This window comes from Centrocercus urophasianus, unplaced genomic scaffold (assembly GCF_019232065.1).
Source record: "Centrocercus urophasianus isolate 14NV4802_14NV808 unplaced genomic scaffold, USGS_Curo_1.0 seq_55, whole genome shotgun sequence".
NCBI lineage: Eukaryota > Metazoa > Chordata > Aves > Galliformes > Phasianidae > Centrocercus > Centrocercus urophasianus.
The window spans coordinates 449,005-473,882 of NW_024885144.1; the positions used below are offsets into that span (position 1 = coordinate 449,005).

General features: G+C 48.6%; 1 protein-coding gene across 11 annotated transcripts in view; it reads left to right on the forward strand.

Moving 5' to 3' along the window:
* Positions 1-19,446, forward strand: part of ZNF618 (zinc finger protein 618) — a 111,744-nt gene extending 92,298 nt beyond the window's left edge. For 10 of the 11 annotated variants that reach the window (XM_042835856.1, XM_042835854.1, XM_042835857.1 and 7 more), the window contains 4 exons: positions 177-233; positions 7,141-7,218; positions 11,985-12,086; positions 13,118-19,446. In XM_042835856.1, coding sequence (XP_042691790.1) covers positions 177-233; positions 7,141-7,218; positions 11,985-12,086; positions 13,118-14,631 — 1,751 coding nt within the window. In that variant the 3' untranslated portion in view covers positions 14,632-19,446. The remainder of the gene's footprint in view (positions 1-176; positions 234-7,140; positions 7,219-11,984; positions 12,087-13,117) is intronic. The other variant, XM_042835860.1, reaches the window with a different exon arrangement.
* The last annotated feature ends 5,432 nt before the right edge of the window (positions 19,447-24,878 follow it).

Sequence of the window (24,878 nt, forward strand, 5' to 3'; positions counted from 1 at the left end):
CTGAACCAAATGAGGGGGCTCTACAACTGCATAAAAAGGGAGCGGAGGGGTGTTGGATAACCTGCTTACAGTAGCAGAGTGGGTGATACTGAACGGGCAAAAAAATTGTTTCTGAAATATTGAGTGTTGTTTTGGGAACCATCCTGTACTAACCCAAGCCTTCACCACAATTACAGCTGTTCATTCGGGGACAGAAAAACCTAAAGAAAAGAGATGTAAGCAGAACCCATCAGGTGAGCTCGTCTCTGTGTTTCAGGTACTTGTACTTTCCAGCCCTATCCCACTTGGGAAGCAGCAGTCAGGAGAGCTTGGCTTGCCAGGTCTGTGTGCAGTCAGCCAGGGCAGGCTGTTAGATGTGACAGAAGGCAGATGTAGTTCAATGACTGTCAGGAGTTGTTAGCCTGACTTGCTGCTCTGAAAGTGGCCGCTTGCTTCAGCAAGCCTGCTCCCCCATGCCGTGTCTTCTGTAGGCAATATGAGTGCTTTGTTTGGAGGGTTTCAAAGCCTTTACATGCACATCTTTAAAAGCCAGTGTGCTTTTTGGGCTTCTCACTTCTGTGGAGCCCTCTGAAAACAGCAGCCTTTGTTTTTTTCCTGTCAAGTAGAGTCTATGTCATTATGGAAGAAGGAAAGAGTTACCTTCCTTCCTATCAAATAACTTGTACCTGAATTCAAGAAGGGTGTATTGTAAAACCTCCTGTCTGCAGACGAGCTCATGATAAGATGTTCAGGAGGAGAAAAGAACTTATAGCATGGGAAGAGGTCCAGGAACTGCTGACAAGAAGTACGCACAAAACTACTGAATGGCTGCACTGAATTGCTGAAGAATTCAGTTCTGCCTGAACTGGTATCAAATACTGACCCACTGTTGCTATGACATCTCACAGACTCTCCTCGCCATCTCCTTGTACCACCATGCTCATCCTTCTGAATCTGTTTACTGCAACTCTTAGTGGGAAAAAAAAACAACAAAGGCTTGAAATTCTTAAAAGTTGTGCGGTTGATTTAATACGATTTGCTCATCTTCTTTCATTGTAAGAATTGTTTCTGCCTGCACCACAGGTATGGTCAGTTTATTTTGGTGGCTCAGTGAGAGAGCTGCTTAGGACTGGTTTGAGGAGATTGGAGCTCTGGTTGGAAGCACTTCTTTTCTGATTTAGATAGCTGACATGCTTCCTACAAGCAGACTGGTGCATGGCGATGTATAAACTTCCCTTTCCCTCCTTCCTACGTCTTTCTCACATCTTCTTCCCTAGCCCTGCTTTTCCCTGTGATTCCATCTTTGTGCTCTGTCCTTTGTGTCTCATTCTCTTTTCCAGCTCTTCCACCAAACCGTCTCCTCTCTTTTATTTCTTGTGTTCTCAGGAGTTAATCTGAATGTTCTCACTGCTGCTACGCACTGGTGAATGGAGGCTGTGGAAAGCTCTGTGGACATATATGTGCTTGGGTGTCCAAGCAGAGCTCTCCATAACTTTGTTTTTGAAGAGCTGTCATTATATCCCCATTTGCTTCTTTCCATGGCTGTGTTTCGGTGGCTGGAACAAATCCCATGTGGCTCAGTGTTCACGTGTATGATGGGAACTGTTGGAATAGCTCTGGCAAGGTTGACTTGTCTTCTCTTATGCTCCAGCCAGCAGATTTCACACAGGCAGGATAGCAGCTGGAGATAATGTGCGGAGAATGACAGGATGGACCCTCCCCTCTCCTTCCATCTGCTGCTTATCACTAGCTCTGCTGCTGCAAAGAACAATCCCCAGGTTTGGGAGGTGAATCCATGTCCCAGTTGAGCAGCCCAAGAGCTGCATGGTTTGGCCTGTTAAACGCTTGATTCTCTGTAACATTTGCTTGTTGTGGATGTTAATTTTGTGGTGTGTTACCAGAGAAGGTGAGCAGGGTCTTCTGTGGTCACTGAGCCAAATTATGCTGTGTCACCATCCCAGCTGCAGTACCACACGTCTAGGAGAGAAAGACAGTGATGGGGAGGACGAGCAGAGCAGAGTCAGCAGCTAACACTACTTAACATAGACTTGGAAGCAATGCTTTGGAGAGCAGTAAGTGGGAGTAAGGCAGCTAAAATGGAAAGTGTTGAAATCAAGATGTCTCTTCCCTGGACACAGCCCCACTCCTTGTCATAGGGAATTCAGGTACTGGTGTCCTTATCTGAGAAACCTGGCATCTTACTGCCCATAAAAAAGCAGCAGGACCAGATCTGCTTGGCAAAGCCAAACTTTGAGGCTGCATGTGAGCCTGTTAACATAGAAGGGGACCTTTTCCTATCAGGGCATGGTGATGCCACAGGGTGAATAGAGGACTGTTCATCTGCTGCCCACCTCCTGCAAGGGAGGGTTGGAAAGAGGCTGTACAGCTTCTGGATTTTTGGTGAAATCTGGGAGTTCTGAAGTGCTTTGAAAGTGCTGTCTGCTGAAATGTGTTTCCTTGGGCTGCCTCCGCAGTGGTCTCCAGTCACACTGAGCTTGTTGTTACTGCTGAACTAGGCAAGGTCCAGAAGCAATGGCGTGGCCTAATTGTGAAAGATGAAACTGGCTTGTTGCAGTGTTGTTAATCATCCAAGGCAGTGCAGGGTCACTTTAAAGAAAACACTCCTTGGTGGAGTGTCATTTTGCTGAGTCTTGACATACGCAGGGCTTTTCTGTACTAAATTCTCAAGAGGCAAAAAAAATATTTGAAGGCCATCTTCTGTGAAATATTCCAGTGATTGTCATCCTGAGTCTGGTATGGAAAAAGCCCCAGAAAAGGATGAACGTACGTGTCGTGCTCAGTAAGCAAGGCTGCTGCCTTCCTCTCTGCCCTCTCCCAGCAGAGCAGCAGAGCATTTGGCTGCAGCTGTGCAGCCTGCTTCAGCAGAGGCACGGAGTAACCATGGGTGTGTTATGGCCCAGACTTCTGGGTCCCTGTGTCTCACTTCTTGTCTGGCTTCAGAAAGCCTCAAGGGCAATGATTTGAGGTTTACAGCACAATCCAGCTTTAAACCACTGACTTGGACTTTATAGACAGTTGTATGGTAAAATAAGAATTTGCATGGTAAAACAAGAATTTGTGGTAGCACCACCTTTAAGCTAAGAAGGCTGAATGAAACTGCAAGGCATCAAGAAGAAACGAAAAAAAAATGAGGCAAAAAAGAGAAAGTTCTTTAGTTCAGATAGCTTAAAATACAGCCTTTGGAAGAAATAAAAATCTACTGGAAAATGACAGCATTTGTTGATATCTAAACCTGCTAAATAAGATTTTTAGGGTATGTTCAATGAGGAAATCGAACAGAAATAGTGTGGTAGAGAGGAAGGGTGTCTCTCCAGCTTAGCAGCTTTAGTTTAATGGAAAGTAGCAAAAATGCTCAGTGTAAATGAGCTTTAAACTCACAATCCGAATCTCTTCTGAAGGTTTGTTTGGTGGTGATGGGATCCCACGTGATGTCGGCTCGGTTTCTCTTGTTGGCCATACATCCTTTTCTGTTCTTGATAGCGCTGCCATCACATCACCATCTAGTTGTGTTTCCTTTGGTTGTGTCTGTGCTGAGGAGTCCATGCCAGCCCCGCAGCCCTGGGTTTCTGTCCCGTGCTGTGGGACAGCCCTGAGTGTGGTGGCAGGGCCACAGTTGCACTGGACACTTCTTTCTCCATTTGCAAATCTGAGAAAGAAATGGGAGTTTTATTGAGAACATGGGAGTTCATATTGGAAGAGAAATCAAAGTAATACCAATACAGGGATTCCCTTCTTAGAGCATATTTGGTAGCACCTCTTCATGTAGCTCTTCTTTCGCTGTCAGAAGTGGGTGGTGGTGACAGAAGTTGCTTTGGAGAAATTCCCATTTGTTGTTGTGTGTGATGGCATTTCCCTAGGAGATTACTGCCTTTTGCATCGGTCTGTGGCCAGTGTGTGCAAAGATGTGGCTCTGCTCTTCTCTCTGGCTTAGAAGTGGCATTGAGAGTTAGCATGGGAAACAGTGCTTTGTTTTAACTGAGCACAAATGGTGCTGTTGCTTTCTCTTGGCCTGCAGGGCCTACTGTCTTGCTCCAGACCCCTGTTCACTGGAGATACATAGTTAAAGCAGTAATAAACACACCTAATGATAGCCCTGGGGAGAGATGTTTGAAGCTGAACAGCCAGCACTGACCGTTCCATGTAGCTAAAGAGGCTGAGGAGATTTCAGCAGCTGCTGGTGCTTTGGGGTTTCTGCAAAAGTATTTGCAGGCAGCACCAGCTGTGCCACGTGATGTACCAGTGTGATGGAGCTCCTCATCCGGAGGTGGGCTGCATCACTTCTCCTCGGCCCTCTGGAGATGTGTGAGAGTGCTGTGCTGCATACCATGAGTCGTGGGTTGCGTGATACTTTTGGTTCATTGGTCAGTGCAAAGTCTTTTGCAGGATGCGCTGGTGGCAGTCAGTAGCTTGGAGACCTGCGAGTACTCCAGCACATCAGGGTGTGGGGTGGTATGCTCTGGCATAGCAGTACGTGTCCCCAAGCTCTCCTTACATTCAGCAGCACTTTTTTGCCTGTACCCAGCTCCTGTAACCCCAGGGGGCTCTGGGAGCTGTGATAGAGGTGTGAGCTGGAGCTGCAGGCATCAGGACCAGCAGGCAGTGTGTGTGCCAGCAGCTGCTCAGCAGTGCCAGCAGAGGAGGCTGGAGGGAGAAGAGCCCATGCCAAGGGATGTCCCTGCCTGGATGTCCCTCCAAAAGCCACCTGGATGAGGTCCTGCACAGCCTTCTGTCATTGGCCCTTCCTGAGCAGAGAGTTTGAACCAGATGGACTCCAGAGGTCTCCTTTCCAACCTCAGCTGTGCTGTGGTTCTCATCAGAAGGGGCTCCTGTTGCTCCTACCATGACTCCTGGGCCCCTCAGCTACAGAATAGCAGGATTTGGTTCCTGAGAAGCAACAAAGGGCTCAGGGAGACCAGAGATGTTTCCAGCAGTGTGGTTTGGGCTTCCTGGGCTGTCCTGCTGTGGATTGGAGGTCTCCGAGCCCTTTCTCAGCTAACTGCATGGCTATTCCTTGTTTATACACAAGGCTGTTTTGGCCACCCAGCATGATCTGGGCTGCTGGGGAGCATAGATGTTCCCTGGGCCTTAAAGCAACAGCACTGAGGGGTCAGAGCTTTCACTGTAGCACCACTGACCAAGCTGAGAGAGAAGGGATTCACTTGTGCGAGCAGACTGGGCATGGACTGCTCCCATAGGGGGACCTGTGGGTCCCCTGTTCAGCTTAGAGCACCAGTGGGGGACAGATCCCAGCCAGGTGCTGGAAACCTCAGTGTGAGCAGGGATGGTTTCTGCCTGCTTTCAGACACAGACTGTCCCTTTCTACTCCCCACCTTCCAGCACCAAGGCAGCCCACTGCCAGCTCTGATTGCTCCCTGTGCTGTGAGCAGGCGTTTGCAAGCTGACATCTCAAAAGGGCAGGGATCAGGAAAGCCCTGGGTTCATTACCGTGTGAATGCTGAGCATCCCTCCCTCCATCCTGGGAAGAACTTCTGATTTGTGTGATGAATTTATATTTTATCTCCTGTTCTAACATCACATTTCTTTGTCTGTGGCAAACTGTGGACTCCAATGAATCTTTGTCGTAGAAAATGTTTCAGCATTTTGAGAACAGTGAATGAGTTTTCAAAAGCAGGCAATGGCTTTGTTACCAGAGCTGGCTGTTTCTGTAGGAGGAGGCTTTTGGAAATAAGATCAAAAGCATGATTCCAGGAATCAAAATGAGAGACCTTTTGGAGTGCACTAAGGGTACAGTGTGTTGCAGTCCTCTAGTCCACTCAGCTGCCACGTTTCTCCCTTTTCTTCAAAAGCAGTTTCTGAAGGAGGAAGGTATGGCTCACTGCAGCAAAACCCAGCAGCAGCAGCACTGGAAAATGCAGGAAGTTAAATAAAGCATTGAGCACAACTCGACAGCTGGGGCTGTTCCTTCATTTCAGGGGCTGTGTGTTCTGGGGGGAAGGCATGGCAGTGTGTAACATTACAGCATATAAGTGCAGCTTGTATTGTGCTTCCTTTTGTGTTTTCCCTCTCAGCCCTCTGTTGCCATCTGATAAATTCAGTGTTCTGCTACCTGAGATAGACATCTCACAGACAGAGCCCAGGCAGGCTTGTGCTTTCCAGTATTCTGGCTCTTCCACTCGGGATGCCAGTGCTTGTACTTACATGCAGTAGATTTTGTTTCACTGATACAAACATGTTTTTCCTTTCGGAAGTTGATACAGGCTTATGGTATATTGTCATAGACTCTGTATGCGAAGATGCTCATGTGCTGAACTCTGCTTTGTCCACTCACCTGTTCCGAAATAGATTGGTGGCAGCGTGCTGATTTATCCAGAGGTTTCTAACAGGCTTCAGTGCTAACATAGCTCAGCTCCATGGTTTGGTGTTACATTTGTCAACTAACGCACTCAGCTAATTACTATTTAAATCAAGCAACTGCGAACATGTGCTGCTAGGTTAATTCAGCTGAAGAAATGCCTTTTCCCCACACTTGTTAGAACAGAACTAACCGTATCTTTCGGCACATGATGGAGCTCTGCCCCCAGCTCTCCCCTGGCTCCAGCTCCTGCCCACAGCTCTGGAACGCGGCTCTGCTCTGCTCTGCACAGCTCTGGGTTCTGCTCTTCCTGCCCCCGGCTCCGCTCACCCCACCTTTGTGCAGCCTGCCAGCACTCGCTGTGCCCCAATCTCACTGCACTTCTCAGCAGCCACCAAAAAGAAAATAAGCCACATCCTAGGTGGCAATTCTCTGTTCCAACTTCCTGAGCTACAAGATTCTTACATCCCAGTGCTCCTTGCCTTACTTAGGGAAGACAGCAGAGCCTGGTATTGCACATAAACAGATGTAGAATGCACTCACTGTGCTCTGAGGCTTAAAAAGAGCAAGGATGATCCTGCAGATGTGAGCTAGCGAGGCCCAGTTGGAGCACAGCTTCTCAGGGCTTTGTGCATCCTGACACTTACGTGCCCAGCCCTGGAGAGCCCTGTGGCCATGCCCCAGCCCTCTGGAGCTGCTGTGACAAACACACAGCTGCAGTGATACTCATCTCAGGCTGTCCCACTGCTGCACAGACTGAAGTACACACGGGTGCTGCTTCCCCACATACTCTGTGTAATTCTTCTGAACTGATTTTTCCCAAACAGAGCCTTACACCTGTGGAGCTTGTGGAATCCAGTTCCAGTTTTATAACAATCTCCTGGAGCACATGCAGTCCCATGCAGGTAAGCTGGGCACCTCAACTCGCTTAAAGCAGAGAATGACATTCTGCTCTGATGCCTGGTGTTGGCCCTGCTGTATGTCAGTGGAGCTTCATAGCATCATAGAATGTGAGCTTCCCATGCTCACAGTTTCCAAAGCCCCAGGAGCGTCACCTTCAGCAAAAAGATCCTGACAGGCTGAAACAGCAGTTGCAGCAGTGTGAGGTGTGTGTGCTCCCTTCCCTAGGAAGAGAGGAATTCTGCCATTCCAGCACATCCCACAGCTCTTCCCTTTGCTCAGAGACACCGGGGGAATGCTGCTTTATAAGCACTGCTCCCACAGCAGAGGAAGCCTCTCCTCCCACAAGCAGGGTAGTTCTCATTCAGGCAAAGCAGAATGCTCTCAGGGCAGCAGAGCCTTGGCCCACGCGAGTCCCTTTCTCTGCTTATGCCTCCTGCAGTTCTGCAAAGGGCTGAGATGTGCTCTCAGAAGTGTTTGTCATTTCAGCAGTTGTGTTTATTTCCTTCTCTACAAAAGAGAATTCTGAGGAGTAGTAATTCTCCTACTTTATTTCTAAGCCACCTTTTTTGTTTCTATCTCAGTACATAAAAGAAGATTTTAGCATTTCAAAGCCAAAGCTGTATCAGACAGCATTCAGAATATTCAAAAACATAGAAAAAAGGATATTTTTGATATACACAGACTTTTTTCTCTATCTTGATTGAAAATTGAAGTGAATTATGGAGGTTTACAAAGAAATTCACCTCTGGCAGACCTGTGCTCTCCAACAGAGCTGCTCTGTTGCAGTGCACATTCAGTGCTTCATTCGTGCTCACATTGCAGGTAAGCCCTGAGCAATGGCAGGATAGGATAGGTTGCTCGAGGAAAAGTGTGTATTCCATTCTGTACCAGCAATCTTAATCAAAGCTCTTATTTTGTTGTATTTTAGTTTTAGTCTTCATTTTAATGGCACTGTTCCCGGGGTTCTCCCTATGTGCAGTTCCTCAGGTTCTGCTCCTTTGGCAAATCATAGTGCAGGCTCTGTGTGTTATTCAGCAGCTACTTTATTTACTGTCTTTGCAATGCTACGGGTAGGCTTTCAGGGTGGTTTGTTGTAAGACAGCAGAAGCTGAGCTTTTTGGATGTTGCTTTCTATTAGAGGATGAACTGATTGGTGTGCAGTGCCTAGGCATTGTGCTGCTGAGCAGCAGTGCTGTGCTCAGGGCTGGTGCTGCTCTGTGGTGCTGGGGTCTGTTCTTGCCCTTCATCAGTGGTGATTCCTGCTTGCCTCATGTGCCCTGGCTGTCCTCCTTGTTCTGGTCCCTGCTGAATTATGTGTTAAGTGACACCGAGGAGCTGCAAAGCACGGGCTGAGCTTGGTTATGAGGGTGAGAAGGGCAATCTACTGGCAAGTGGGGAGCTTCCAGAATGTTGAGCTAAGCTCTCTGCAGCTTCTTCCTCCTCGCTTCCTTACAGATGATCAGTGGCTCACCTGGGTTGCAAAGGGATCAGGTGTCTGTGATCTGAGTCCCACACAGTGTTACCTATACCAGTGGGTAACCCCCTCTCTCAAGCTCAGTGTTACTGCCATTAAACTTCATTTTCCTCCCTTTTCTCTGTCTTTTTGTAAGACATTGTTCTGCTTGTTTGCTTCCCCCCAAACATTCCTCACTTACTGAAGCACTTTCTCCATACTGTGCCCTGGGAAGGAGCCATCCCCGTGCAGTGCAGTGTGTGCTTGTGCCTCGTCCTCGTGGGGAAGCAGCAGCCTTTCCTGCAGCTCTGTGTGTCTGTACTATTGGGTGTTTGCTACTGTGGGAGAGGGCAAAATAAAGTGAACAAAGTGAGAGCTACAACCAGCTTTGGTGGCTGTCTGGTTCTGGAAACTGAATTCAAGCAGAGCAGCAGTGAAGGCGACACAGTGGAGTTATTGGTCGCAGTTTTGTTGCCTTGTGGTCTGTTAGAACTTGGAGATTGGCAAATCCAAGAAGCACATCAGCACAACATCTCTGCAACCTGGGGAGGCAGAAACCTTACTGGTTAGCAGAACTGGTGGCAAAGGATCCCCTTACTGGGAACACTGGCATAGTAACCATTTGTATGCCTGTGTTCATGATATATTTCGTGATGGGTTTGGAGATCCAGTGAGCCCATAGGTGTCAAATGCTCCATTAACTGAAGTGTTTGGGTCCTGCTTGTCTTCCTGTGTCTGATCTGAAGGGCTCATCTCCTCCAGCTGAATGCAGCATGTCCACTGAGCCCCTATTGCAACTGGTCAAAGGACAGGGAATGTGTTGCTGGCTGTGAGGAGCCAGTGCAGGGACCTGTTGGCTCCTGAGTCATTCAGAGAGCTGAGCCTGGAGGCTAAAAGGTAATAAGGAGAGATTATAGCTCCATAAAGCAGCTACACAATGAAAAGAGGTAATTAGAATGCAAATTGGAGGCTGAAAGGCAGAAGTAGAACAGTAGAACATCAGGAGAAGGAATTTGTTCTGTAATTACTGTACAATATACAGTTTTAACTCCCTTTAGGGTACTTTGTTCAGGTTGAGTGCTACGGTATAATGCCCCTCCTACTGTCTAGAGCTAAAAGAATAAAAAGACAACTAGGCAGAATCTGGATTAAAGGATTGGAGGCGTGAAGAAACATTAAAGACCCATGATCTGTGTAGTTCACTGACTGCCCGATAAGGAAGACGAGACCAAAATGTACACAAATCTCATTAATGCCACACTGAATGCCAGTGGATATTTACACACCATAAACCCGTTATTACTGCAAAATAGATAAAGAGTTGGGGAGAATAAATTCAGAGGTTTTCTCCCCCCCGCCAAGCCCAAGATAAGGAAACCTTCATGTTGGTACCTGAACAGTGAACAAAGTTAATAGCCAGCATTCCTCATTTTCCTTTGTCTACCCCTCAATGCGTGGAGTTGCAGCCACTTGTGATATTGGGCCAGAAGCCATCAGGGTCAGCAAACACTGCAGGAAGAGCAGTGTGTTGTACCTGATTGCTGGCATTCACCTCCTGCTCACTGTGTCTCTACCACACATGCAAAGACCACCTGTGGCTGCAGTGCTGAGCTCAGTGATGCTCCCCAGCAGCATCCCCAGCAGCTGCCACAGCACCCTGAGTGTCCTGGGCACGTGCATTCCTTGGGACAGCCCTGCGTTCTGCCCTGGTTGGGCTCTGGTTCTGCCGTGCTCTGGATTGCTGTTAGGTCTGTTCAGGGCTCGTAATAACTGACCATCAGCAAGGTTTGTGCATGCCTCAGTGACTGTCTTGCAGAGCTGTTCAGATTTGACAGGACTTGCTTGCAAAGAAGAGGGCAGTGAAGTTTCACTGTCTGATTGCTGGTCTCAAGATTCTTGCCAGACTCCCTTCTCTGCTGGCCCATTGCCACACATAAGGAGAGCACCTTGGCTCTCTCCTGCTCGTTCTGGTGGACAGCAGGTGAACCTGGTGGCAGAGCAAAGCCCACATCCCTGTGCGTGCTGTAATAAAGCATCTTTCTAATTCATATGCTGCTGTCTGGAGCACTGGGGCAGGCTTCAGTTCAGTGCATTCTGGTTTATGTAGATGGCAGGTGTTGCCATCTGAGCTGGTCTTCTTGAGTTTGCTTTAAAATCAGTGGAGAAGTCATTGACTCCAGGTGAGTTCAGAGCTGTTGGATCTCCTCCTGCAGGAGGAACCTTGTTCTGAGGGAATGAATCACGCTATTAGCCTGTGTCACACTATTGAGAGTAAAAAAAAGCCTCAAAGGGGTCACCTTGAGTAGAAGCATTGTAACAGAGATGTGCAAAATTAGACAAGGTGCATCAGCTGTGATAAATAAAGCATCGGTTTTGGCTTCTTTGTTCTTTTAATTCCATCTTTCTGTTCAGCTTGGTCATCAGTGTCTCCACCTTCCTCCTTCCTTTTCCACCTCTTTTCATTATGCACTTCAGTGTAGCATCAGAGGCTGTTTCAGAGCACAACTTCATAGTGAAGCATACTAACAACAGGACGACTCCTTGGGGAGGGCAGTTCTTGGTGCACGGGAAAGGACATGGATATGATGTGGAACTTAATGATCTTGTCTGCATTTCCTGGAAGAATCTCTTCAAACTGGCAGTCAAATTGTTTAGCCAGCCATATAAGAAAATGGGAATGTAACACACAGACCCCCAGGAGATCGTCTCTGCAGCCATGGGAAGGCATGATCACACTCCACAAACTTTTTATTCCTTTTTGTTTCCAGTCTCAGGCAGCAGCGAGCAGCCCAAGAGAGTTTGGCATCTCTCTACAGTGGGAAAACAAGCATCTATGACTATTATAGTAAGATCATTAGATACAAAGGGATTGAACATAGCTTAAGAAACAAAGTAGTTCAGTAGAGAAAGGGGAAGCTCTGGATCTGCAGAAAGACAGACAGTAGGATGGAAAGGTAAATGTCTGCTAATCCTGCTTTCATTTGAAAGAAGCATATTGCACAGGTCGGGCTGCACAAGGAACATCTATTCTTTCTGATGTGCAGCTTGATTGAGAGACAGTTCTAAAGTTGTGCTGGTGCACGGGAAAAACTATTGTCATTACAGCCACAGATGGGAGCTGATGGAGTTCAAGTCCAAAGTTTTCAAGGTTACTGACAGTACTGTGCCATCTCTGAGAAACACTTACTGGCTACAGACAAATAGTAGATTGGTGTCACCTTAGTGAGGGACCCAGCAGATGGGTATTGTTTCCCCTTTGTGTTTTAAGCATCAGTACCTTGTACTTCTAATACCTCCCTGTTTCTCATTCCACAGCTGACAACGAGAACAATATTGCCTCTAGCCAGCCCAGATCACCTCTACCTGTTGTTGAAGAGAAGTGGAAACCGCAGCTCCAAAGAAATAACGCTAACAACAGTACGTAGCAATGTTTGCTCTTCCATCCTGGGCTTACCTGTCAGCTTTAAGAGTGGCTGTCAGGTGTGCAGCAGTGACTTGGACACGCACAAGGCTCTTGTTTTCCCTGCCTGCACTTGATTTCATCTGCAATTCATGTACCACCCTGCAGAGCAGAGACTGTTCCCATTAGAAGAGCAGTAGTATGCAGAAAGTATTGGGAACTCCAGGGGGGCTGTTTGTAGGAGAGGTGCACTTGAGAAAAAAATGTCTGATCCTTGGTCAGACTTCCCATTCCGGTGTTAAGAGATTGCTTCATTTCACCTGGTATGCCATAGGCATAGCCTGCCTCTCCCTGCCAGTGTCTGTCTTTGTCCCCAGCTTGTCCTGCAAGGTTGCACTTCTTGGGAAATGGTAAAAGACAGTTTTGTGGGAAAGCATCCTCAGCACTTGAGCTGAGCATCCTAGGGGAAGGGTGATGGGAAAACACCGATCCTTTGTGTTCTGCTGTGGCCAGAAATGACACTAATGTTGTCCAAAATGAGCCACAGAAGATGGGAGTTGCTGGAGACGAGAGGAAAAAACTTCAGCGCTTTATGAGTTAGTGAAGGAGGTTGTATGCCTCGGTCCTAAAACAAGTGGCTCAAAGAAAAGATTTAAATCACAAAAATGGTAAGAAAGCCATCTTTCCAGCTGGACCAAGGCAAATTATCAGAGCTGTTAACAGAAATGTGTAGCACATTGCATGCAGGATTGTGATAGCTAAATGAACGTCACAGAGGTGGAATTCAGGCATTCAGGATTTGGTTGTGAATAGCTGTTGTGGAAGGTGTGCAGATAAGCTCTTAGCTGCTCTAAGCAAGCTGCTGCATGTTCTCTGCAGGTCCAGAAGACCTTTGGGGAACAAGTCCAGGGTTGAAAATGTCTCTGCTACCATCTGTGCATGTTCTGTTTCCTTATGTCAGTCTCAGGATTGTTTATTGACCCCCGCACTGTTGCAGAGGAGCAGCTCTCACCCGGTGCTTTCTTTCTCTCCTTGCATTTCACTGCAGCCTCTGCGAGCGGCTCCGTAGGGAACAGCGCGATCCCGGAGAAGGAGCGGCAGAACATTGCCGAGAGGCTCCTGAGGGTGATGTGCACTGACCTCGGGGCGCTGAGCGTGGTGAGCGGGAAGGAGTTCATCAAGCTAGCGCAGACCCTGGTGGATAGCGGGGCTCGCTACGGTGCCTTCTCTGTCACCGAAATCCTTGGTAATTTCAACACACTGGCTCTGAAGCATTTGCCTCGGATGTACAACCAAGTGAAGGTGAAAGTCACCTGCGCCCTGGGCAGCAACGCCTGTCTGGGCATCGGGGTCACTTGTCACTCGCAGAGCATTGGCCCCGATTCTTGCTACATCCTCACAGCTTATCAGGTGGAAGGCAACCACATCAAGAGTTATGTCCTGGGAATTAAGGGTGTAGATATTCGAGATAATGGTGATTTTATCCACCACTGGGTACAGAACGTGCTCTCAGAGTTTGTGATGTCAGAGATCAGGACGGTGTATGTCACAGACTGCAAAGTCAATTCCTCTGCGTTCTCCAAGGCAGGCATGTGCTTGCGTTGTTCGGCCTGTGCCTTGAACTCAGTAGTGCAGAGCGTGCTGAATAAGCGAACTCTACAGGCTCGCAATATGCACGAAGTGATCGAGCTCCTGAATGTCTGTGAAGATCTGGCGGGATCCACAGGCCTCTCAAAGGAGACCTTTGGCTCCCTGGAGGAGACTTCTCCCCCGCCCTGCTGGAACTCGGTCACCGACTCCCTCCTACTCGTGCACGAGCGCTATGAGCAGATCTGCGAGTTCTACAGCAGGGCCAAGAAGATGAACCTCATCCAAAACCTGAACAAGCACCTGCTCAGCAACCTGGCGGCTATTTTGGCACCGGTGAAGCAGGCTGTGATTGAGTTGAGCAACGAGAGCCGGCCCACCTTGCAGCTGGTACTGCCCACCTACGTCAAACTGGAGAAACTGTTCACTTCCAAAGCTAACGATGCTGGCGTGGTCAGCAAACTCTGCCACCTCTTCTTGGAGGCGCTGAAGGAGAACTTCAAGGTTCATTCGGCGCACAAGGTAGCCATGATCTTAGACCCCCAGCAGAAGCTGCGGCCTGTCCCGCCGTACCAGCACGAAGAGATCATTGGCAAGGTCTGTGAGTTGATTAACGAGGTGAAAGAGTCCTGGGCAGAAGAAACAGAATTTGAACCTTCGACCAAGAAGGCCCGGGCAGCAGGGGAAGCCGCAGCAGCTCAGGAAGAAGATTGGTTCGGGAAAAATGAAGTCTATGATTATTTGCAAGAACCTCTCTTCCAGGCCACTCCTGACCTCTTTCAGTACTGGTCGTGTGTTACCCAAAAGCATACAAAACTAGCCAAGCTAGCCTTTTGGCTCTTAGCAGTGCCTGCTGTTGGTGCCAGAAGCGAATGTGTAAATATGTGTGAGCAGGCACTCTTAATCAAAAGGAGGCGGCTGCTCAGTCCAGAAGACATGAACAAACTCATGTTTTTGAAGTCCAACATGCTTTAAGACTGTCTTTTAATTAAAACAAAACTTTAAAACACTGTTCCAAACAAAGAAAAAGAATTTAAGTTCTAAACACTGTGGACCTCATTATGAATGCCCCTGAAAACCAAGTGCTTTTTTATATATATATAAAAATATAAATATATATAAAATTAAGTTTGAGAGGAAAGCTGAGCACGTGAGAGAGACAGCCCTCTGCCAGGAACGTGCTCCTTTCCATAGATAGTGTGTGGACTTGACAGACTTTCTAATGTTTTCAAGTGGGCAGACCAATGGGAGGCTGATGTTCTAAAGTCTTCAGGCAGCTGAGATCTAAAGTGACTTGAAGTTTCTTTTGTTTCTCCTCCACCCCACCTTTCCTCTTGTCCCCTGGGCCATCTTGCCATGGATAATCAGACTACATTGAACAGAGCAGTTCTGCACTGGACTTTGCTCCTTTGAATAACTGTACACCTTGAGGGCATTTGTCTACAGCCTTCTTGACATACGGTGCACGTTATCAGGGCAGCTGTGTTTTATGAACACCAGTATCTTTAGAAATCAGGAAGGGAGACTTTAATTTTTTTATTATTATTTCACTTCTTCATGTAGGGTTTTTCAAAAAAAACAAAAACAAAAAACACACAAAACCAAAAGTTAGTCTTTTGTCTCCCAGTTTTAACGTGTTAGCTAGCGCTTATAAGTTTGATTTAAAATTAAGAGAAGTAATTCAAGGCAGAAAATGTCTGTAATCTTTACGTTTCTTGGATTTGCTTTTTCTCACAGCACACCATCTTTTCTGAATTCCCAGTGTAAATTAGCTTCTCGGTGAATTCTGTGCATCAGGGGTTCTCAAGCTTGTTGGTAGAGCAGCCCATTTGTGATTGTATAACGCCCTTATGGGAGCCACAGCAGTTGCTTATATGGAAGAGCTGGAGACCAGGACAGGCGAGCGGTGCCCACACAGCGTCTGTGGGCTCTGCCATCTGCCATTGAGAACCCTTGTACCTAAAATCTTTGCAAACCTTCCCAGTCCTCACACTCAAAATAGCCTTCACAAGGCCAAGGACAAACCAAGGTGTATGATTTTTCAGGGGAACAAAGATTATCAGTGTTGTCAAAGTAGGGTTTGAAGGAAGCTTAGAGAAGCGCATGGGCTCAAAGATCCTTCTGAATGTAAGTGCTCCTGATTGAGTGCAAAGAATATCTTTCCCTTTTATTTGGAATGGTTTCCTCTAGTAGCACGAATGTCTTTTTTAATACCTACAGTGCATTACACTACTTGTTACGTTGTTTAATTGTTCTGGCTAGGAAGGCTGCGGGCCCTTAAACGTTCACACTCACTGGCTCACCCCGTATGCAATTAGAGATCATTGTTGCACAAAAACATCTCCACTCTGCGTTCACTAAGGCCAGTGCTCTGCTGTGTCCGGTGCCGTGGGTGCAGCACTGCGTGCTGCTGGATGGGATCTCTGCAGGCTGTCGCATTTGGTGCCTCTTGGACAATTCCTGACTTCTGGTGCCAAATTGTAGATGTCCCATCGCTTGGACTTGCATCCCCAGAGGCCAGTTGAAACCAATTCTGATTTTTGAAGCAGGGCCTCCAGCTTCCAGCAGCGTGCTCCAAAGCTGCTGTTGGAGGTGTGGGAGCACAGCTGGGGCTCCCAGTGGGAGGCTGGGGCCCTCGGACAGTGCAGGGCTATCTCTGGTGGCTGAGTGTGGTGGTAGGGCCCATCAAAGGTGGTGGGGCCCTCTGAAGTGCATGCTTGAGACCTTCCCTAGATCAAGGGTGGTGTTTGTACCCGAGTGTCTTGCCCCAGAACGACTTGCTCCTTTTGGCTTGCATCATGCAATACTTACTGTAGCCTGAGCACAGACCTCAGGCTGGCAGCACCTCTCAGCCTTGCAAATAGCCTCAGGGCAAAACCAGTTGTCACCTAAATTGAGTTTTGCATATGGGTAACTTCAAAGGTAGAGTCCACAACCCCACGGGTAACTGCAGGGTGAGCGGTGCATGAAGGTGAGCAGCCGAGGCAAAGCTACTGGAGGTCCAATCTCTGGCAGTGGTTTTTGCAGGTGGCAGTGCAGGTTGCAGGCCAGCTCAGCTCTTTGCTGGTTGTACTTATTTTCTCCCATACAGCTCCTGCTCGCCCAGCAGCACATCACAAAGGAAGCCTGTAGCAAGCAAAACCCAAGCCTCAGACTGAAACAAACAAAAAATCAGCAGGTAGAGGTGGGAGGTGTGCTAATTATCCAGCATTTGTGCTGCAGGGCCTGCTGAAAAGCAGGAGGAGAATGGGGCTGAAGGACATGTCAAAAACGGGATGGGCTGCTGAGCCTACAGAGCTCAGCAGAAGGCAGACCTGAGGCAGGATTTGCAGCTCTTTCTCCAGATGGCATCTTTCACCTTTGCACTTGGTTTGCCTTTGGCTCCAAGAGCCACTTGCAGTCTCTGTGACATCCAGGGCAATGCCTGACATCTCTGTGTTCCTTTGAGACAGAGTTCCAAGCACTTCTTTCCTAAGGGTGAGGGCACCCAGAGCTCCCCTTCCCCTTCCTCTTCTCTTCTTGAGGGTTGGACACAATGATCTCCAGAGGTCGCTTCCAACTCCTACAGTTCTCTGATTCTCATACTCTGAGGCAGAGATCTGAAGCTTTCTTGCTGCAGTGACCAAATGCTGCGATCTCCTGGCCCTCCATCCCACTGCCTTCTCCAGGGCACCGTTGGTTATCATTGCACTAATGCGAACATGGATCTGGGCAAGCATGGAGTGATGTCTGGCAGATGAGGTACTCCCAAAGACTTAAAAACTCAACTAGCAGCTAAAAGAGCAAAGCAAAACCAAAAGGCTGTGAAACGGAGCAGTCTGGAGGGTCTTGGTAAGAAAACAAGCTGGCCAGAACCTTTTTCCAGTGTGTCAGCCACAGCTCTTTGTGAGACTTAAGGGATGGGCTCTGCTCAGTGGGGCTGTTGGTTCTGTGCCTGCTCATTGCTTGTGTCTGAAGTACCTCATTGAGAGCATAGAAGCATATCTGGAGCACACCTATGTACTCTGAATGCCAAGTGCTTCTCTTGCTTCTCCTTCCCTCCTTTAGGACTCAGATTTGTATTCTAGGGAGTGTAGATAACTTTACCAAGGTCTGAATTTTGGAAACTCTTCATTCAGCAGGTTACTGGGGTCAGCTCATTGGGAGCTCTGCTTGGAGCAACGCTTGTTTTGTACGGAGTGCTGCCTGTCCTGCAGTGGGTGGCAGCAGGGGAGAGGCTCTCCTGGGATTGGCCATTAAATGTTATGTCAGTGCCATGAAGTTCTGCTTCCTTTGAGCTAGGAAATGTCCTCAGAGTTGGTGCATCAATCTATGGTAGATCATGCTGGGAGTTTTGTCTTCTGCTGGTTTGGTTCTGTTCACTTGCACTTAAGAAGGGTGTTTGGAGGAAAGAACTGGAGTGTGCATCCTCCAGGCATTCTCTTGTTTGTGCTTCTTGCTCTGTGCCTGCAGCTTTCCAACTTAGGGTTTGCTGTGGGAATGGCTGTGATCTGCAGGAGGAGCAGGCACCAATAGGAGAGGAACGGGGGGGGGAAGGGGGGGGTTGAATGAAGGGTTCCAAAGTTCTCTGCAGAACTGAGGAGCTCAGAAGTGTGTTGTGTGAGGATGGCAGTCAGGTGACGTTGGTCTCCATGTTCATCTCTCCTCATGTCTCAGGCAATAGGCAGCAGTTTTTCTGGCTTGCAGGATGGGCTGCTGTGCTGTATTGCTTCTGGGTCCTTTCAGATGGAAGGAAATGTTTCTTTTACCAAAGTTTTGTCTGTTGTGAGAAAACTGATTTGGTTGGATTTGAACTGGTGCATTCTGCAAGAGATTTTCAGGCTCAGGTTTTGCCCAGCGTGGAGGTCTGTTGGTTGCTGGCTGAAGCAGTCTCACTGAGGTGAAGCATCAGTTTTAGCATCGCTGTGACCTGGTAGCATTGTTTGGCTGTGCGTGGTGCTGCTCTCCCCTACAGACAGAATGTGCCCAGAGGCAGCTCAGGGAGCCACGACCCTGCAGTGAAGTTGGGGCAGACACACTCATAGGAGTTGTGAGTCACTGAAATCAGAGGGGAAACACTTCTGGAGACTGCTGAGCTCAGCATTGAGGTTCCTGTGTTGTTACAGCTTGCAGCAAGACATCTCTGATCAGTTGGTATTCCTCCAAATGCTTGCAGAAACACAAGAGGCATAGTGTGAGAAGAAATTCCTGCATGTGCTGCTGTGGGTGGACCCACTCAGCCGCACGCAGAGTGCTGCATGGAAGCAGAATCCCAGACACTTCCTGCTAGGACTTATCAGCACTGCATCTGCAGGTACTGCACTGCATCACTGCGGAGCTGGGAGGTGGCATAAGAGCAGCCACAAAGCTCCCCAGCAGCTGGGAGCACTGCCTTGTGCTGAGCAGGGCTCAGCATTTCTGCTTATGGGAGGGGAGGGACTCCGAGCTGTCAGAGGAGGTGAGTCATTCCTTGCGGAGTCATTAGGAGTAGTGAGGTGAGAGTGAACAACCAGCAAAGACACTAAAAGCAGTTTCTGGGAATCATTTGTTTGTTTGTTTAATGGAGGAGAAATCTGCTACCTGGGAGGAAACTGGCACAGGGGTGGGTTTTTATGGATCATGGCCCTGCTGGAAAGGACCTGAGTGTAGTGGTGGATGGCAGCTGGACACGGGCCAACACTGTGCCCTCACAGCCCAGAGAGCCAGCTGTACCCTGGGCTACATCCAAAGCCACGTGCCAGCAGGGCAGGGAGGGGATCTGCCCCTCTGCTCTGTGCTGTGACACCTCACCTGGAGCACTGCGTCCCGGTGGGGAGTGCTCAGTGCAGGAGAGACACAGAGCTGTTGGAGGGCCACAAAAATGATGGCAGGGATGGAACACCTCCCTGTGAGGACAAGCTGAGAGTTGGGGCTGCGCAGCCTGGAGAAGAGAAAGCTGTGGGGAGAGCTGAGGGCAGCCTATCAGTACCTACAGGGCTGTGAGAAGGGAGGGGACAGACTCTTCAGCAGGGGCTGTTATGATAGGACAAGGGGAAATGGCTTAAAACTAAAGGAGGAGAAATGTAGATTAGATATAAGGGAGAAATTCTTGACAGTAAGGGCAGTGAGGCACTGCACCGGTTGCACAGAGAGGTAGTGGTGCCCCATCCCTGCAAACATCCAAGGTCAGGCTGTCGGAGCTCTGAGCACTGCTGGAGCTGTGGGTGTCCCTGTGCACTGCAGGGAGTGGGACCTGATGGTCTTTGAAAGTCCCTTCCAACTCAGAATTTTCTGTGGTTGTATGCTTTTGAACCTAACAAGAACAGAGCCTAGACCAGACGGTTTGGAAACAGAATGCTCCGCATGAAGAGACACATGGATAGAATTGGGGCTGGGCAAGCATTAGGTGGTGTTCTGCTGTGCGTTTTCTGTGATCTTGAGTCCATGGGGTCCTTTGGGAATGCCCACAACACCTGGGCTGGGACATGGGGTGCTGTCAGATCCCTCTGGAGAAGTGTCTGCCAGCAGTCCACATGGTCCAGCGCGTGGTGTGTGTGACCCTGCGCGCAGTGTCCCCTTCCTGGGCCTTTTGGGAGGCGCTACTGGGCAAAGCCACAGCGTGGGGAGGTAAAGCCAAGCACAGCCCCAGGCTGCAGACCTCTCTGGTGCTGGGGCAGTTTGCATCCGCTAGGCCAGAAATGGTAAACCAATGAGAGTGTATGGCCCTGGGGTTTAATTTTCTGTATGGAATGTGTGGGGGGTGTCTGTTTGGCTGTTAGTTGGGTTGTTTTGCTGCTCCTGGTAGAGCCTTTTGTTTTATGACCTGGCAGAAGAGTTTGGCTCACGTTGGACAGCAGTGTGTCCAGAAGCCCCCATAGGGTTTAACGATCTGTAGGCAGCCGAGCTGGAGTGTTTGAGGATAGCTGGGAGGTGAGGCACACCAACATCCTGCCCAGCACCCACTGCTGGTTGAAAGACTCCCTTCCTTCCCATCATCTCAGTGTCACCAACAGTGTACGCGTGTCCCAGTGCCGCGAGCACCACAGCCTTAAGGACTGAGCATTTGGCAGTGCAGATGAGTGCAGGCATGCCCAACCCTTGCATTTTACAACCAAAGTTCCTCAGTAAGACCCTTCTGTTCTCACCAGCCCCGAATGCTCGCGGTCCATCTTCTGGGGCTCTCGTGGCACTCCGGTGGGTGGGTGGGGGCTCCGCCAGGCTGGGCTGGGAGGAGGGATGTTCTTTTTTTCTACGTGTCCCAGCAGGAGAGCTGCTTTCCATGGTCCCTTTACTCTTCCAGGGACCTTTTTTTCTTTATTTTTTATTTGTTAACTAAATTATTTAAAAGGAAAACTGATAGGGAAGAAGCAGGCTGCGGGCCCAGAGGGTTCTGCTCTGCGCCGTGGCTGGAGCGTCACGCCGACAGCGCTGCCTTGTGCGGCCTGCTGGGCAGAGCAGCTGCCCTCCTGCCCGCCTCGGGTTCTGCAAACTGCTGGGAGCTGCGGTCGTGTGTCACCAAGAAAAAGATTGGTTTTCTCCTTCCCCTCCTCACCCCCTCCCTCGGTAACTCGTGTGCGTTTCCTTTCTGTAGATGCAGATGTTCTAGGCAATACCACAGATGCACCTGCGTGTGTCTCTACCTGCGAGTGCAAGAATCTCATGTCATCTTAAAAAAAAAATACAAAAAAAAAAAAAATACAAAAAATATACAAAAAAAAAATATCTTTTTTAGGCCAGAGTTTTCTACAGGTATTAATGAATATTTTTCTTAATCCTTATAAGTTTTATGTGTTTAATATTTCTTAATACCGGTAGCATTAATTTATACTTTTGTAGCAACACAATATTTTTATAAACCGCCACCGCTGGCTTTGTCTTCATAACGGGGAAACGTGCGGGCAGCCGGCCCTGCACTGTACCATGTACTGTATTTAAAAGGTTATCTAATGTCACACTTGCTGTGTTAATAAACAAAACAAAACCTGTTTGAAGTCTCATGTATTGTTGGTGTGGATCGAATGACTCAATAGAGAGCAATATTGCACGGGGTTGAGTTGCTGATTTTCATTGTGAAATATGAACGCTTGAGGCCAACTCAAGTTCTTCTGATTTTGTTTTTTTTTTTCTTTTTAGGATTTTGTTTTCTTTCGTTTTGTTTTTTTTTTTCTTTTTTTTTTTTACAGCTGAATTAATCAGTGCTGTTTGAAACTTAGACTGACGTCAAATGAAAAGGATTATTAAAGAAAAAAAAAATCAAGGTGTTTAAATGTTGCTGTTTTTACAAGTCTGTTGCTGTCTGAATGGAAATATTCCCCAAGAGAGGAGTAGTTCCACTTCGCTTCCAAAGGAGCCGAGCGCTCCGGGCAGAGCTCGGTTATTTGGAGACCTCTTAGAGACATGTTCTGCAACATTCTTTTCAGAGTTGATGCCAAGGCAGAAGACAAACTGTAACTGTAAGAAAGCATCCGTTGCTTGAGGATTTTCATGTCAGTGTTGTATTTATGGTTTTACAATAAAACAACCTTTAGGAAAAAAAAGAAGTGTCTGGGATTTTCTATTTCTTCAAGCACGTGTGGGACCTCATTCCGTGCTGAGCGCCTCTGCGAAGAGGAAAAGGAAAACCTGCACTGAGGAGACCAACGTCTCAGCAGCGTCTCTTTGGTGCTCCTCTCTGGGGCTCCTTGCTGCTGGACAGGGTGCGCAGTGCTGTGTGTATGGAGGGTCAGAATGCCACAGGGCACAGAAGTCTGCGTGGAGGCGATGTCAGTCGTGATGTGATTCAGGGTTCTCAGATGAGGAAAATGGGGATCAGGCAGTTCTGGATGGAGCCCTAAGGCGCAGCACAAACAGCACAGAATGCAGGGAATTGTCCCGTATGGAAGTAGTGCATGGGCCGGGGTCAGAGGAGGAAGAGCCCAACCTACAAAAATTAAAGAGCTGCTTGATAGAAAGGTTGTAATTAATCTGTTAATTCAGAACCCAAAGTTGCAGTATGGCAACAGGCCTAACAGCAGGACTGTTCCAGTTAGCATTTGAATGTGAAGATAATAGCAGCAATCAGAATGGAGACTCAGAGAATAGAATCGTTTCAGTTGGAAGGGACCACTTAAGGCCATCTGATCCAACTCCCTGCAACAAACAGGGGCACCCACAGCTCCACTGGGTGCTCAGAGCCCCTCCAGCATGACGCTGAGTGTAACAGTAAGAAGGGCTGTAGCTTTGCAGTACATTAGGTATAAATGAACAATTTTAGGAAACAATAAGCTTAGATGCTCTTGCACCTTGTGAGTTTGGATTTGTTTGGAAATCGGCATGACAGAGCGCTGGAACTGGCTGCCCAGAGAGGTGTGGAGTCTCCTTCCATGGAGTCTTCTCTGATCTGCCTGACGTCCACCTGTGTGACCTGCTGGCAGGGGGTTGGGCAGGGGGTTGGTTGATAGTCTCTGGAGGTCCCTTCCAATCCCTTCAGTTCTGTGATTTTTGAAGAGGTAAATGTAAAGCCAGAAGGCAGAGCAGGCTGGAGAGCAGTGCTCCTCGGCTTGCTGGTGGCTTCCAGCACTGAGTTGTCCTTTTTCGTTGGACCCTTTGGAAAGGATAAATAAAAGTGCAAATGGAAACGTAAGAGGCTTTAGCTGATCTGCCTTATTTCCCTATTCTCTAGTTTCTGCTGTAACAGGAAAGAACTATTTTAGTCACTGTAAAGAAAGAACTCAGAGTTCAGGTTCTGTTGGTGGGATCCCATCATTTTCTTCAATGTCAGAGCTGACAAATCCAACAAAGCTGATTGAACTCACCCTCTCCACTCCCATCTTCAACACCTTGCTTTCTTTGGAGTTTTGCTCATCCCGAGATCCTCTGTGTGGGAGCAACGTGAGGAATGGAGACCAACAGCCTGGGTGTGTGGCACAAGCAACCCAGCCATGTGCTGTGCACGTGTCCACATGAAGGTGAGCAGAGACCCTCCAGCCCTGTAATGTCCCTTAGACCTCTCAGCGTCCCCATCTCCCACCCCCCCATCCATGCCAGAGGCCAAGGGGTTCCCACAGCCCCCATGCAAGGACACACAAACAGGGAAGTGGCTGCATGTGTGAACCCCAGCTGAGAACCAGCGTGTCCTTGGTGTGTGCCGTGGGTGAGAAATGACACACAGTGAACACGGGGTCAGATTTTTAAAGAATTTAATAGCAAAATCAGTCAGTGCAATAGCGTGGTACGAAGGGCAAAGGCACCGCCTGCACAGTGTTAGCTGCTAGCCAAGTGGGCAGTGGGCTGCTCCTGGTCTGTGGGCTACTGGTAAAGGAGGAACCAGAAACCTCAGTACAGTGCAGAGTTCTGAAGGCACAAAGAATTGCATAGCATACGAGCAAAACAGCCACCAACTTGGAAAGGCGCTCACACTGGGCAATGGCTCTTGCTGGATTGTGGCACTGAGTAGCTGCCAGAATCCAGCAGGCTCTTTCTATAGAGAATACATCTATCTCTATGCTGTGCAGCAAGGCAGAATTTAACCCTTTAATATAAAACACATAGGCATAAAGCAAAAGGGAGTGTAGATCGGTTTCAGCCAGATTTGCAGCCTGGTTTCCATGTATCAGCTTCATTTCTGATCACTGTGACAGTGACATCTGTGATCTTGCCATGAATAACAGATTTTTACAGCCAACTGTGCATCCATGCCATTGCTGGCATGCAGGGGTTTCCAAAGCACATCCTTGACCTGCAGAGGTGTTCACAACGTGAATCACTCATTGGGACAGTCCCCCTGCTGCCTGAATGGGGAGATCCCTCCTGCAGAGCTCAGTGGGACCAAGGAAGCCCACCCAAGGAGCATGGTGGGCTGCTGAAACCCTGCTGCTCTGCTCTGCCTCTGTCAGAGGAAGGGAGGATGGCAGATGCCTGCCGGCTTTGCAGTCACACCTCTGGGGCCACACAAACGTTGGCCAAGGCTTCCCCAGGGTGCTGGAACCTGCCCAAGGTGAGGAGATGGGTACAGAAGCAGCAGCAAGCACAGCTGGGAAACGCGGTGCAAGAAGGGGGTCACACGGAAAGCATTTTCCCTACCCAGAGAGAGGCACAAAGAGGCAGTTTTGTCAGTCTTAATTTTGTGCTCCGCTCACAGATGACAGCAGAGGTACAACAGCAAGCATGGAACGCCATCAGGGCTTCGGTGCCTTGAGCGCAGCGGGTGCACAGAGGAGTGCCAGGGCTCCTTGTGCCTACACGACACTCTGTTCTGCTCAGAGCTCTGCAGGGCACTGCAGCCC